This window comes from Gadus morhua, chromosome 6 (assembly GCF_902167405.1).
Source record: "Gadus morhua chromosome 6, gadMor3.0, whole genome shotgun sequence".
NCBI classification, from domain to species: domain Eukaryota; kingdom Metazoa; phylum Chordata; class Actinopteri; order Gadiformes; family Gadidae; genus Gadus; species Gadus morhua.
The window spans coordinates 13,611,758-13,625,426 of NC_044053.1; the positions used below are offsets into that span (position 1 = coordinate 13,611,758).

The 13,669-nt window shown below is 46.8% G+C and overlaps 1 protein-coding gene across 1 annotated transcript in view; it reads right to left on the minus strand.

Moving 5' to 3' along the window:
- Positions 1–2,769: 2,769 nt before the first annotated feature.
- The window catches only part of bco2l (beta-carotene 15, 15-dioxygenase 2, like), an 11,131-nt gene continuing 231 nt past the window's right edge, over positions 2,770–13,669 (minus strand). The window contains exons 2-12 of the mRNA XM_030358612.1: positions 10,837–11,014; positions 10,378–10,589; positions 9,897–10,012; positions 8,987–9,089; positions 8,244–8,390; positions 6,652–6,812; positions 5,938–6,105; positions 5,307–5,444; positions 4,474–4,656; positions 3,726–3,836; positions 2,770–3,424 (exon numbers count right to left, since the gene is read on the minus strand). Coding sequence (XP_030214472.1) covers positions 3,272–3,424; positions 3,726–3,836; positions 4,474–4,656; positions 5,307–5,444; positions 5,938–6,105; positions 6,652–6,812; positions 8,244–8,390; positions 8,987–9,089; positions 9,897–10,012; positions 10,378–10,589; positions 10,837–11,014 — 1,670 coding nt within the window. The 3' untranslated portion in view covers positions 2,770–3,271. The remainder of the gene's footprint in view (positions 3,425–3,725; positions 3,837–4,473; positions 4,657–5,306; positions 5,445–5,937; positions 6,106–6,651; positions 6,813–8,243; positions 8,391–8,986; positions 9,090–9,896; positions 10,013–10,377; positions 10,590–10,836; positions 11,015–13,669) is intronic.

A 13,669-nucleotide genomic window follows, 5' to 3' on the forward strand; every position in this document is an offset into this window, starting at 1 on the left:
GCACTGCATGTGCAGCTGACGGTCCTGCTTTATAAGCGGGCTCCGGTGCTCCAGCAGAGGGCGGTGACGATGTCCTGCTTCAACCGGAGAGGAAAAAAATATATATAAAAAAATAAAGAGAACTAAATTATTCCCAGACACAATGATGAAATGGAATCTGGAAAAAGTATACCAGGATTGACTGAGCAGAAGCATATTATTAGATATATTTTTTCACAATTGCTATTCCGATTGGATCCATCGCATGTTTGTCTCGGTGAGTAGTGGAGGGTCGTTCACACGCACGCACACGCAGACACACACACACACACACACGCACACACGCACACAAGCACACACACACAAACACACACACACACACACACACACACACACACACACACACACACACACACACACAGACAAACACACACACACAAACACACACACACACACACACACACACACACACACACACACACACACACACACACACACACACACACACACACACACACACACACACAAACACACACGCACACACATCCAACTACAAACTATAAAAGAAGGGAACGGTGGTAGAAGGGAATGCAATGGAAAGTGTTTCTTCTGAGGACATTGATTTCTCGATTCATACATTGTATTCTCTACTAAGCCCAAGGCTTTCTGTGACAAGACAATCCATGGATATTCACTAAGAACTGTTCCTCAGGAAAAGGGTCCACAGATTGCTCTAAAGCAGAGCGTATTACAGAGCCATCATTCATTCCAGCAATATCCTCGCACTCCACATCACATGTGTGCTTCCTGAGATAGAAAGATTAAACAAATGACACAGAGGCCCCTATTATTGGCGTCTGATGGGACCAACTGGTGGTAACCCGCAGAAGCTGGCACTTGTTGAAATGGCCTCGCATTAACCAAAATGACTTTGCTGGGCGTCATCGCCTGAATGGTGTCTGGAATGTTATGAATGTTATGATGTGTGTGATTATGAATCACACATCTTGAAACACAAAGCCTTTATTTAGAGCTCCCGACAGTGACAAAGTACAAGGCCACTGGTTTATAACGACGTTTGTCCATCAGGCCCTATTCACCGAGGCAGAAAGAGCCGGGCTGTCTCTGAGCTCCAGGTCCGTGGCATCGGTCTGCACTCTTCCGCCCACACGCAACGCACTGACCCCCAGTGTCATACAGCATGGGAACAGGCATCGGCGGACAGGCTCGTCCTGTATGTAGGCCTTCACTGCATGCATCCCGCCACCGATTCACTAGACGCTCGGTGTATGTGTGTGCGCTGTGCCGTCGTCACGCGACCCACAGGGAGAAGCGGCGTGGATGATTATCATGTAAGAGACGCATTGTGTCAGAAAAACATAAGTCTCGCATTGTGGATTCTCACCGAGGGCCACCCGGGATCTTGCGTTCGTTTAGGGCACCGCAGGTGGATGCATCTCTACAGGCATCATTTTTTATGTGTCAGGCTATCAGGTCCAAGGTGGGATTTAATTCTTGTTGACATTGCATGATGCACCCATCTCCGTGGGTATTTAATTTCCCCGGCTCCAGCTCGATAAAGCAACTCCACTTTTTTCGCCTTGTACAATTAGACAGAGAGAGAGGGAGCCCGTGGAGACTCAGCCGCTCACAATGCATGGATAGACACGTGCACTCTCACGCGCGCACACACACACAAACACACACAAGACACACACACGCACACACACATTTTATTACAAATGCAAACAGTCCTGCGGGCCAAAACACACATATATGCACACACACAGACACATATGCAAAGTTTGTGTGAAAATACACACGCATGCCAACAGACACACAACTTTCGTGTGCAAACCCTGATGTGCTAATTAATGTACATCTTGGGAGAGACGTATTAGCGAGCAGTCCACGACCTGAGACAAGAAGCGTGATGAAGTCGTTTCACAATTAATCACCACAGGAAGCCAAATGTAAAACTAAACCCCTTTGACGTTTATAAAATGAGACATATTTAGGAGCAAGTCCCTCTTCGTTACAGGCGGTAACATATAATAATATTTGAAAATATTAAATCTCTGTGAATATGAGGTCAGAATATGCATGCACTCTGTTGGGCTGGATCTGAGAGTGTAATTACAATTTAATGAGCAATAAAGCCGAAGAGCAATGCTGAGGCCCCACCTCATGATACGATATGTAACCTGCTGTTTACGTACTGTAAAAGGACATAGTGTTAAAAGTATTTGACTCTAGTTTACCTATGGGCATGTTCTTATTTTAATTTTTCTTGTTTAATTGTTATAACCTACGGGAAAATGTATCGAAGATCTAGAAGGACCACAAGCATGCATCAGGACCTTCAAATAGAGCACTAGATAGAATCCAATTGTGTCCTTCAATCTCAATTTCAATTCCTGTTATAAACTTGTTTTTATTTCTGTGGTGTCCAATATCGTCTGCTGCAGCCACATTTGATTCTTCCTTTTGAATAATCTGCAACCCGGTTCATTTGCACAACAACAACAACCAATGGGTATGGGGTTGTGTATAGCGGAGAATGTCCTTGTTGCTTCGACTCTCTGGAGACTGGCCCACCTCCATCCATTTGTTTCCTAGACATTGACCATTTTCTATCACATTACCTTATGAGAATTCAATTTCCTGTGATGCCTCTTTGCGTGTTGTAAGTGCTGTGTGTAGCTCATCGGGGCTATTGTCTTTCCATTCTGTAGATGCTGTAAAACACTTAGTTTTAAATGATTTAAAAAAGCATACATACAAACAAAATGTCATTTCAGTACTTATGCTCAGCTTTATTTGTAGTGCTTTCAGTTTTTCGTACCGCCATGCACACATATGCTTAAAGCCGGTATAAACAGTATGTGTGTCACGTCAACCAAAGTCATGTTGTCTATGGAGTCAAATCCGTTGAAATATTGAAGGTCGCAACAGGTTTTCTCTCTTTATCTTTTTGAACGGAAGAAGAGTGTCTGCATGAGGAGGCTGTGGCTCCACGCAGGGACTCTCAGCACACAAACACGCTCCGCTCAGCACACAAACACAATTCACTCCCAGCCCAGAAGAAACATAACCACTGTCTGCCACAAACAAAACCGCTGTTTAGTCCCACCAAGTTTTAACGGGGTCAGCTCTGCTAAAGAGCTTTACTAAAATTGATCACCAGGTCTCCGGCCTGGTGGCGGCAGCCGCCATGATCTCGCTGAAGTCTTTTTTTCCCTTTCTTTCCCTTTTTTTTTTTCTTTCATTGAAGTCACCCGTTCACACCTCTTCAGTTGCGGTGTGTCGTCGCCACGGTAACAGCCGTCTGGTTCATGTCGTTAAACACGCCGTGCGTCCCGTACGGAATGTTGACGGGCACCTCGGCGCGTCCTAGCTCCGTGAAGGTCTTGGCGTCCAGGACAAGCAGGAACGTGCTCTTGTCCTCCAAGGAGAAAAAACAAGGAATGAGAGATGACATCACAGCCGAGGTGTAGCCCTCCGTCTTAAGGTAATTAAAGGGAGCCCCCCCACCCCCCCCGGCGTCTGCGGGGATCCAATGTCACACTGTATTGTGGATCATTGTATGTGGAGGTCCCCCCCCTATATCGTCCACTATTTCCATCTGTGACACCTTGTTTCTTTACGACACAAAGTTTGCATGGTAATCAGCTGTAAACACAAAATCCTTTGAAAGCAAGAGTGCACTGTTGTTGTTTTATATGGAGACCTCTGACCCCACTGACCTCTTTGGGGTTGATGATGACAGACATGACCACGCCATCGTCCTCCTCGGTGGCGTTGGGTGCGGGGACGAACACGGGCTCGGAGGGGAACAGGCCGTGGTGACGCCACGCCTACACACACAGACATAACCAGACGAGGCAGTGTTACTCTGGGCCCATTGGACCCCGGCGACATGAATCCCTTATCTGGTGTTGAGAGAGGGAGAGAGGAAGAGAGGGGGGGAGAGAGAGAGAGGAAGAGAGGGAGGGAGAGAGAGAAAGAGAAAGAGAAAGAGAAAGAGAGAGAGAGAGAGAAAGAGAGAGAGAGAGAGAGAGAGAGAGAGAGAGAGAGAGAGAGAGAGAGAGAGAGAGAGAGAGAGAGAGAGAGAGAGAGAGAGAGAGAGAGAGAGAGAGAGAGAGAGAGAGAGAGAGAGAGAGAGAGAGAGAGAGAGAGAGAGAGAGAGAGAGAGAGAGAGACTTGATTCAGCCCCAAGGAGAAATAAATCCATTAAAGCAGCTCACAAAAAATCCAAAAGTCAGGACATTAATTATTAGAATAAAGAAAACAATATTAATAATCACCCATAATTAAAATAAAAACAAAGTCAAACGTAAAACGTTAACCGAAAGCTGTGTCGATCCGTTTACAGAGAAAAGATTCGTCAACACAGAAAAAATAACTGAAGCGCATAAACGGTGAAACGTCGATGCAATAACGAGCGAGCCAGGTGGGCGACGGCGACGGCGCCGGCGCGAGCAACGGGCTGACCTTCAGCTCCTTGGTGCGGACGTCCATCTTGAGCAGTGAGTCGCTGAAGACGTGGCCGAAGCCGCAGGCGTAGACGTAGCGGTACGGCCGCCCGTTGTTCTCTGCGTAATTTATCTGCGGGAACTCCAGCCCCCCGTACTGCAGGAGCTCATCATTAAAGAGCTCCTCGTAGGTTAGGTAAACCTGGGCAAGGGGCGGGACAAAGGGAACATTTGACACCAATTAGGGCAGCTTTGTTCCTGTGGATAATAGGATGGTAATTATGCTGAGGGGCGATTAAGCCGAAGCAATTATGCTAACGAGAGGTAAACCTATCCTATTGGGATAGCACTGGGCCTTAGTTTGTTGTTATGCATGTTGCCCAATACGATCTCATCAATGGGATAATGGGAATGTGTACAAGTCCGCATCCATCACATAATACAGTTTTCCCTTGAAATCAGCACTTTGTTAGCCGGGTAGCCATGACAACTAGCATATCACCTTTCTTTTATCAACAAGCTACCGTCATTCGGTCAGAGAGAGAGAGAGTGTGTGTGTGTGTGTGTGTGTGTGTGTGTGTGTGTGTGTGTGTGTGTGTGTGTGTGTGTGTGTGTGTGTGTGTGTGTGTGTGTGTGTGTGTGTGTGTGTACAAGCGAGATGACGGCAAGGTTAGATATTATTCATTAAAAAGCTATTGTTCAGGCAAGGCGGCTTCTCCATGCAATCCTACCACTATCTTGCAACAAAAAGAAACTTGCCAATGTATTTCTTCTGACATTCATAAGATGTCAGTGTGAGGTGTGTTCAGTCAGCTCCCCCACTGACAGAGAGCAGCAGTGTCACACACCCACCTCTCCGGGTCCCGTCTTCTTGGCTGTGGCCGTGCACAAGGACAGGTTGACGAGGTTCTGGTCCATGGGGGTGTCTTCGTCCACAGTGAGGGGAATGACATAGCGCCTCGGGAGGTTTCTGCACATGGAGTTGTAGAACTGACACAGAACACCAGAGGGGGTAGACATCAACCATGAGCAGTGAATATAAAGCATTTGCACGGAGGGTATAGTTTAAAGTCAAAGTTGCAGTTCCACACAAATATTATCTCCTGGAATATTACGTATCTCTCTTGATATATATCAGTGAGTGTCAACCGGAAATGCCTTGATTGACGAGGCGTCTGTCTGTGTGTGTGTGTCTGTGTGTGTCTGTGTTTCTGTGTGTCTGTGTGTCTGTATCTCTGCGTGTGTGTCTGTCCGTGTGTCGTTGTGTCTGTGTCTCTCAGTCTGTGTGACTGTGTCTGTCCGTCTCTGTGTCTGTGTCTCTCTGTCTGTGTGTCTGCGTCTGTCTGTCTCTCTGTCTGTCTATCTCTCTCCTGGATATGCGTGTTTATAGTTCACCGTGGGTCTCCCCATGCACACAGCCCCCCCAAGATCCTCCAGTCCTGTCCTTCTGTCTCTCCATGGACGAGGGTATCCCGGGTCTCACCTTGTCCAGCTCCTCCCCGCCACGGCGCAGGTTCTCCAGGGTGAAGTCCCCGATGACGGCGCCGTCGTCCCCGCAGCACATGTCCATCACCAGGCAGCCGCCTTCCTCGTAGGCGTTGATCTGGTGCAGCGTGAACATGGGCTCCCCGCGGTACCTGACCGCGCTACACTGCGGGTCCAAACCGAGACAGAATATTGGGTCAGTCACGTGTAGACCGGGTCGAACTGAAACAACGTCAGGACGTGTTGGTAGCCGTGTGGAGACCGAAGGAGCTGATGACTGAGTTTGTTGAATGGAGATTGGAGTGAGGTGGGTGAGTTGCTCCTCAAGGGAAGGTGGTAAGGATTTGTAATTATGTTAATGTCCCTGTTTTGTTTGCCTTTGATTTTCTCGCTTTTGTCTTCGACACAGAAAGATGGAGAGCAAACGCTCACTATTGTTATATTTATATTATTATAATTTGTTGGCAGATAATCAAACAGAAAGGGTATCTTTTGTGTAAAAGTGGGACTCAAATGAACAAAAAGGATTTTGGACCACTCTACAAAGGTTGCCATGGTTTCCGTGGGAGAGGATTGGAAAGTGGATCTTCTTGTCATCTCCCCATCTTTGATGTTATTTGCGAGTGTCGGGCGGCGTCTGTCTGGCTCTAAGCTGCTTAGCGCTCCCCTGCTGGGACCCGGGCCGGAGCTAACCGGGTTCAGAGACGGGTACCTCGCCAGTGTGCCGGTTGACCAGGTGGAAGATGGTGTCGCACTTGGGATCCCAGGTCATGATCTTGTTGAAGCTCTTGCCCTGGACCTGGTAGAGCATGGCCTTCAGCATGTCCAGCTTGATTGGCTGCTCGATGAACACGATGTAGTTCTCAGACATGACTGGAGGAGAACAGAGCAAGAAAGAGATTGTCCTGTTGGAACACCTTGCTACCATGCAATGCTCTCACGCATGCACGCATGCACGCACGGACACAAACACACAGACACAGGCACAAATGCACCAGCACTCACACACAAACATATACACATACGCACACACACACGCACACAGGCACTCACGCACACACATATACAGTCTCACACACATACAAGCACTCTCTCACACACACACACACACACACACAAGCACTCACACACACACATTAACACACAGGCACTCAAACACCCACGTACACACAATTGCATCCGATACATGCATGATGCACAAGAAAACTGCCCTCAAGGGAGATGCATGCATGTTTACATGTGTACCATGCACTCAACATGCATCGTACAACCACACACAGAGCAAAATGCCAACAACATTGGATTCAGAACTGCTGGCGAGGCAGACGGCAGTATCTCAATTCAGATGCATGATTGGAGGCTTAAGGTATACAGGCCCCCTGCTATTCTCCTACAGCATCACAACGGCCCAATGTCCAATTATGCCTTCTTGGTGCCAGATTGTCTGACAAGGGGAAGGGTGGTCTGGTTCAAAAGATTACAGAAACATGATAGAATTGATGCAGAACAATCAACTCCACTCACGACGTCGACCCACACAGGGGCAAACACACAAACACCATCTGATTTGTGTCGAGGGCATCACACGCGTGCACACACGCGCGCACGCACGCACGTACCCACACACACACACACACACACACGCGCAAAAACATACACACACACACAGAGACACACACACACACACACAGAAACGCGCACACACACATAGATCTTATAAATCATCACCTTTTTAGCATTGTTCTATAATGTCACTGGTCGGAAAAATAAAAAAATAAATATAATAAATGGTTAGCTATAAAAAATAAAGGCTGAAATACGCAGACCTGAAGGACATTTCATTGTGTGAGTGCGTGTGTCTAGTGACAATGAGACAAATGCTGTCAGACACAAAGAAGGAAGACAACGTTTGTCCCGTGTGATGCTGCAGATGGTACTGCGTTTCTACAAAGACAGATCGATGCTACAGCTCTACAGAAACGCACGGATAAACCTGCCCATGAATCAATTAATCACTCCACGAATCGATATAGTTAACAATTATTGAATAATTGTTTTAGTATACTACACGTGAACACTCCAGAAATAAACAAGATAACACTTTTTGCCGTGATTCTTTTTATTTTATTAGCGAAATAAAACGGGACATTTTGCGATGAGAACAATATTCCGAGTTTGAGATCTCAATCATGGGATATTGATCGATATCCCGAGATAGCGAACCAATCAAATTGTGGCATCTTAGGAGGTTCACGTGTAGCATAAATATAAATGTATTTGTAATGTGGATAGATTTGGCCTCACCAAAGCTGTGGAAATAAGACGGCCTCCGGGGCTCGGAGGCAGGGATGGAGCAGATGACCTTTGCCCCGTACAGGTCGGCCACGTCCTCCTTGGCCCCGTCCCCCTCCGTCTCCTGGGGCGGGACGCGCACAATGTTGTAGAAGAAGCCTGGGGTTCATGTCAGGTTAGACAGAGGTGGAGGGCAGAGAGCAGAGAGAGAGAGCTGGGTTAGGGACCGGAGAGAGAGAGAGAGCAGGGTTAGAGAGTAGAGAGAGAGCGAGAACAGGGTTAGAGAGTAGAGAGAGAGCTGGGTTAGGGAACGGAGAGAGAGAGAGAGCAGGGTTAGAGAGTAGAGAGAGAGCTGGGTTAGGGACCGGAGAGAGAGAGAGTGAGAGAGCAGGGTTAGAGAGTAGAGAGAGAGAGCTGGGTTAGGGACCGGAGAGAGAGAGAGAACAGGGTTAGAGAGTAGAGAGAGAGAGCGAGAACAGGGTTAGAGAGTAGAGAGAGAGCTGGGTTAGGGACCGGAGAGAGAGAGCGAGAACAGGGTTAGAGAGTAGAGAGAGAGCGAGAACAGGGTCAGAGAGTAGAGAGAGAGAGATCAGGGTTAGAGAGCAGAAACGGAGTAAGAGACGAGTGTAGGATAAAGAGACAGACTTACATGCATAGACAGACAGAAGGACAACATTTTTAGAAGGAGTCAGACAGACACCGATAGAACAAAGAAGACAGACACAGGTAGAAGACAGACAGACAGACAGACTTACCACTCTTTCCATAGGAGTTGCCCATGTTGTAGGTTGCCCCGTCTCGGCCATAGTGGGGGTGGGCCGTGGCCGAGTTGACAGCCACGTACTGCGTCCAGTCCACCTGAGGCGGACAGACACCATCATCATTCTGAGGGCTCAGAACATCATTATGACCCTCCTCATCAACATCATCATCATCAGTACCATCCATGTCCCTTTGGCGCTGACAGAACATGCAGGGGCCGATTTGAATGGGGGGGGTGGGAGGGATCATCCCCCCCCCTGTTTTTTTTTTGTTTTCTTTAATCAAATTTAAATGTTTTGTGTCTTCTTAGTTTGCATTGAAGATGGAATTTAAACTGTTCGAAATTTAGGCTAATAGGACCTACCATTAATTTGTAAAAATAATTAGGCCTGTTGATTTGATCTATCAGTTGATAAGGCCGGCCAATTATTTCATGAAAAAATAAATAAAGAACATCCCCCTCCCCCCCTCTGATTTATATCACACCCTGAGAACATGTGGGCATCAGGGAGGCAGAGTGTCATGGTTAGAGTGGTTGACTTCCAGAGGAATAGGTCTGGGTTGGAACCCTCATGTCCCCCGGAGGCATAATTGAGTAGGGGGAACCTGATAACCTGTACCTACATGCTCCTTCCACATGTATTTCTTTAACATTCAGCAGGCGCTTTTATCCAAAGCGACTTACAGCCATTCAAGCACACATTCACACACCGACGGCAGAGTGGACCACGCAGGGCGACAGCCAGTCAGGAGCAGTATGAAGTGTCTTGGTCGACGCGGACACCTCGACAATCACCTAGGAGGAGCCAGGGATCGAACCAGAAACCTTCCAGTTACAAATCAACCTGCCCTACCACCTGAGTATTCACTGTCAGTTGCTTCAGATCAGTCGTATGGAAGTACCTTCTCCTTGGTCTCCAGACTATCGGGGTCCACCCTCCTCATGTAGTTGGTCTCCGTGCTGACGAAGTAGTCCCCCTTGTACTTGACGAAGTTCACGCTGGCGTTGTCCGTGGCCTCTGCATGTCCACACACAGAAATATAAATGTCTCATTGCACTTTGAGCAGTTGGTTTACTTATCATTGTTTCTGGATGACATTGTGAGGGAACGTAATAAAGGATGCGATCAAATCCATGCACATACATTAAAGCATGTTAGTCATGAGCACTTAGAAATAATACGTTTTTTGACAAATTACTCCTGACATTTCCTTTTGAAAGCGCTTCATTACTGTGCCCTAATTAGTCATATCCGTAGTCGGCATATCAGGCTTGCTAGCTGTTGTTGTTAGTTGCTTCCCAAGGAGAGGGAATCAGACCGACACAGAACTAAAATTAATTTGATTTCACTGAAAATATACGAGGAGACACTGGCGCACATACGGGGAAGTTTGAAGCGGGAAAAGAAGCGGGCGAAGATGTTCTTGCAGGGGTCGGGCATGGCGATGGTGCCGAACTCTGACACCACGATGCGGTCCTTCTCCGAGTTCTTGGTGTAGGAGTCGCTCCGCAGGAAGCTGCTGTTGTAGGTCACGTCTCCGTCCTTCACGTAGAAGCGGTGCATCATGGCCATGCCGTCGAACCAGTGGCTGTACCTGTGACACAACACACACACACGGGGGTCGGTGTTTGATGTAGAAGAGGCGTTGGGTGCTAGCTAGGGAAAGTGGGCCGACTTCTATTCCGACATATGTATCTAATTGTCAGAGTTGCGGCACTTAGATTGTTTTCTCGTCCCACCACTCCGACAATGGAAACAGAAATGGTCGGAGTGGTGGGATGTTTGAAAACAAAAAAATGGGGGCATGTCTAAATGGCAGCATGTAACCCTAGGGAACATACTTGTCTTTCCCAAACTCAAACTTCCCGGGCCCGTTCCTCAGGAAGCTGCCGTTGATCCAGGAGGGGATGGTCCCCTTGATGTGGGTGGAGACTGGCTGAGGGGTCTCCTCGGCTGAGTTCACCAGGGCAGCGATGCTCACCAGGCCTTTGGCCAGCGGACATCGCTGGGTGCTGGAGGCTGTCAGAGGAAGGGAGAGGGAGCCACTAAATAAATGTCATCAGATTAAGGTGCGTTTGAAGTTAAACAGACAAAGATAGAGCGAATTGGTGTTTTTCTAATGTGCGCTTGCGCATACACACACACACACACACACACACACACACACACACACACACACACACACACACACACACACACACACACACACACACACACACACACACACACACACACACACACACACACACACACAGACAGACAGACAGACAGACAGACAGACAGACAGACAGACAGACAGACAGACAGACAGACAGACAGACAGACAGACAGACAGACAGACAGACAGACAGACAGACAGACAGACAGACAGACAGACAGACAGACAGACAGACAGACAGACAGACAGACAGACAGACAGACAGACAGACAGACAGACAGACAGACAGACAGACAGACAGACAGACAGACAGACAGACAGACAGACAGACAGACAGACAGACAGACAGCCAGCCGCGCGCACGCACGCACGCACGCACGCACGCACACACACACACACACACACACACACACACACACACACACACACACACACACACACACACACACACACACACACACACACACACACACACACACACACACACACACACACACACACACACACACGCAGCTGTCAACCATATCGTTGGGTTATCTGCTATCACACCTTAGGTTGCAAATGTGGAACTTCAATTAAAGAGTCGCTGTTATCTGTTATCTCTCGAATGGCTGCGCAGCGCAACTTTTACTTGAACAACCTCTGACCCTGCTCGCCTTTCCAAGGTACTAGCCTCAGCAGCCTAGCTTATCCAAGAGGTCAACAGAAGAGCAGTAGCTATCTTGACAATTAACAGTTCATGGAGGAGATTAGCTAATCGAAGTGGTATTGACAGAGGGAAATGTGTTGCATCCATTTTGGGGAAATCCAACATGGACGCTTTTCCAACTTTCTTAATACAAAACAAAAATAAACATTTATGTGGGACAGGTCATTACAATATACTGTACATCCGTTTCCCGGAGCTCTTGGAGCCTAGCATGATGGAACTCTGTGAAATGACACTATGGAGGGTGTGTGGAGGACGGCTGGTTTAGGCTGACCTGGCCCGAGTCAGACTGATTGGACTGGGCTGGGTGAGGCTGCAAACCTGTTATGCATTGACTTATAAATGTGCACAGGTTAAACCAGCCATCAGCACACACACTCTGAGAGATCTCCTGCATGGCAACATGGGGCAAAAGCTCATATCATTGTCAATTAACTTCTACATTAAACTGGTTTTTTCACATCGCCGTACTGTTTTCCTTCCGTTTTGGCATGGACATTGTTACAGACACAATCCCTATCTCTGTCTTATCTGTTACCATGGGAACATCCTGCAATTGACTAACACTTTAGCTCAATATTATCTAGATAGTGAAATAGTGAGAAATATCTATGTTTGTGAAAATGTGTTCAATATAGCAAACAACAACTTTAACATTTGCTTTATCTTTTATATATATATATATATATATGGTGCCTGTTGTTATGAAAACAGCAAATAAAGTCTTCAAGAAGCACCAACAAATGGACATACATCTGCCAGACACCTTTCACTATATTTGATGGTGAATAGACTGGCATGATCCTTTTAAATGTTACTGTATATTGAGTGTGATTCGGATCAGGTTGGTGGTGGATGGCTTGCAACTATATTATAATATTGAAAAATATCTGCTGTGATTCATCTTGCCTCCCAAATGCACTTTTATGAAAGTATGTGGTAACCCATAAAGATGAGCTCAGAGCTGTTGTGGAGATTGTTTTCAGGTATCTTCTTGTCTTTTACTCATTTTGAGATGACCAAAAACATTAAGGCAGTTACATTAATTGATGACAGCTGTAACAGATTTTAAATAAATATTTCCTTTTATATATATTTTTGTGACAAGGAGGCAGTACGTGTTTGAATATTGCTTTCCCATTTGAATAGTTGATTGAGCCTCTGGTTAATCAGATCATGTTTTCTATAAACAATAGTGGATTTGTGAAGTTATATATCTTGAGGCCACCACAACTGTCCCTTACTTTTCTGTGAGAGGAGAGAAAATTTGAAATTGTCAACATCTCTTTTTACCATAGTGATAAATGATGTAGATTCACCCAGTGAGAGAGTGTGTGCGTGTGTTTATGTATGTGTGTGTGTGTACGTTTGAGTGTGTGCGCATTTGTGTGTATGTGTGTGTGTGTGTGTGTGTATGCATGTATGCATGTGTATGTATGTATGTATGTATGTATGTATGTATGTATGTATGTGTGTGTGTGTGTGTGTGTGTGTGTGTGTGTGTGTGTGTGTGTGTGTGTGTGTGTGTGTGCGTGCGTGCGTGCGTGCGTGCGTGCGTGCGTGTGTGTGTGTTTGTGTGTGTGTGGACATACGCGTCTGTGTGTACGTATGTGTGTTTGTGCGTCTGCGTTCAACCGTGTCTTTGTCTTTGTATGTGGTGAATGACAACGTGCGTTTCATATATCTGTTTCTTAGGAGCCTGCCACCAGCATAAAGAAACAATCATTCAAACATACTTACACAATCATGCAATCTCGACAAGCATCGGCCTTCATACTGTTACTTCATATTGTTGTGGGTTCATGGC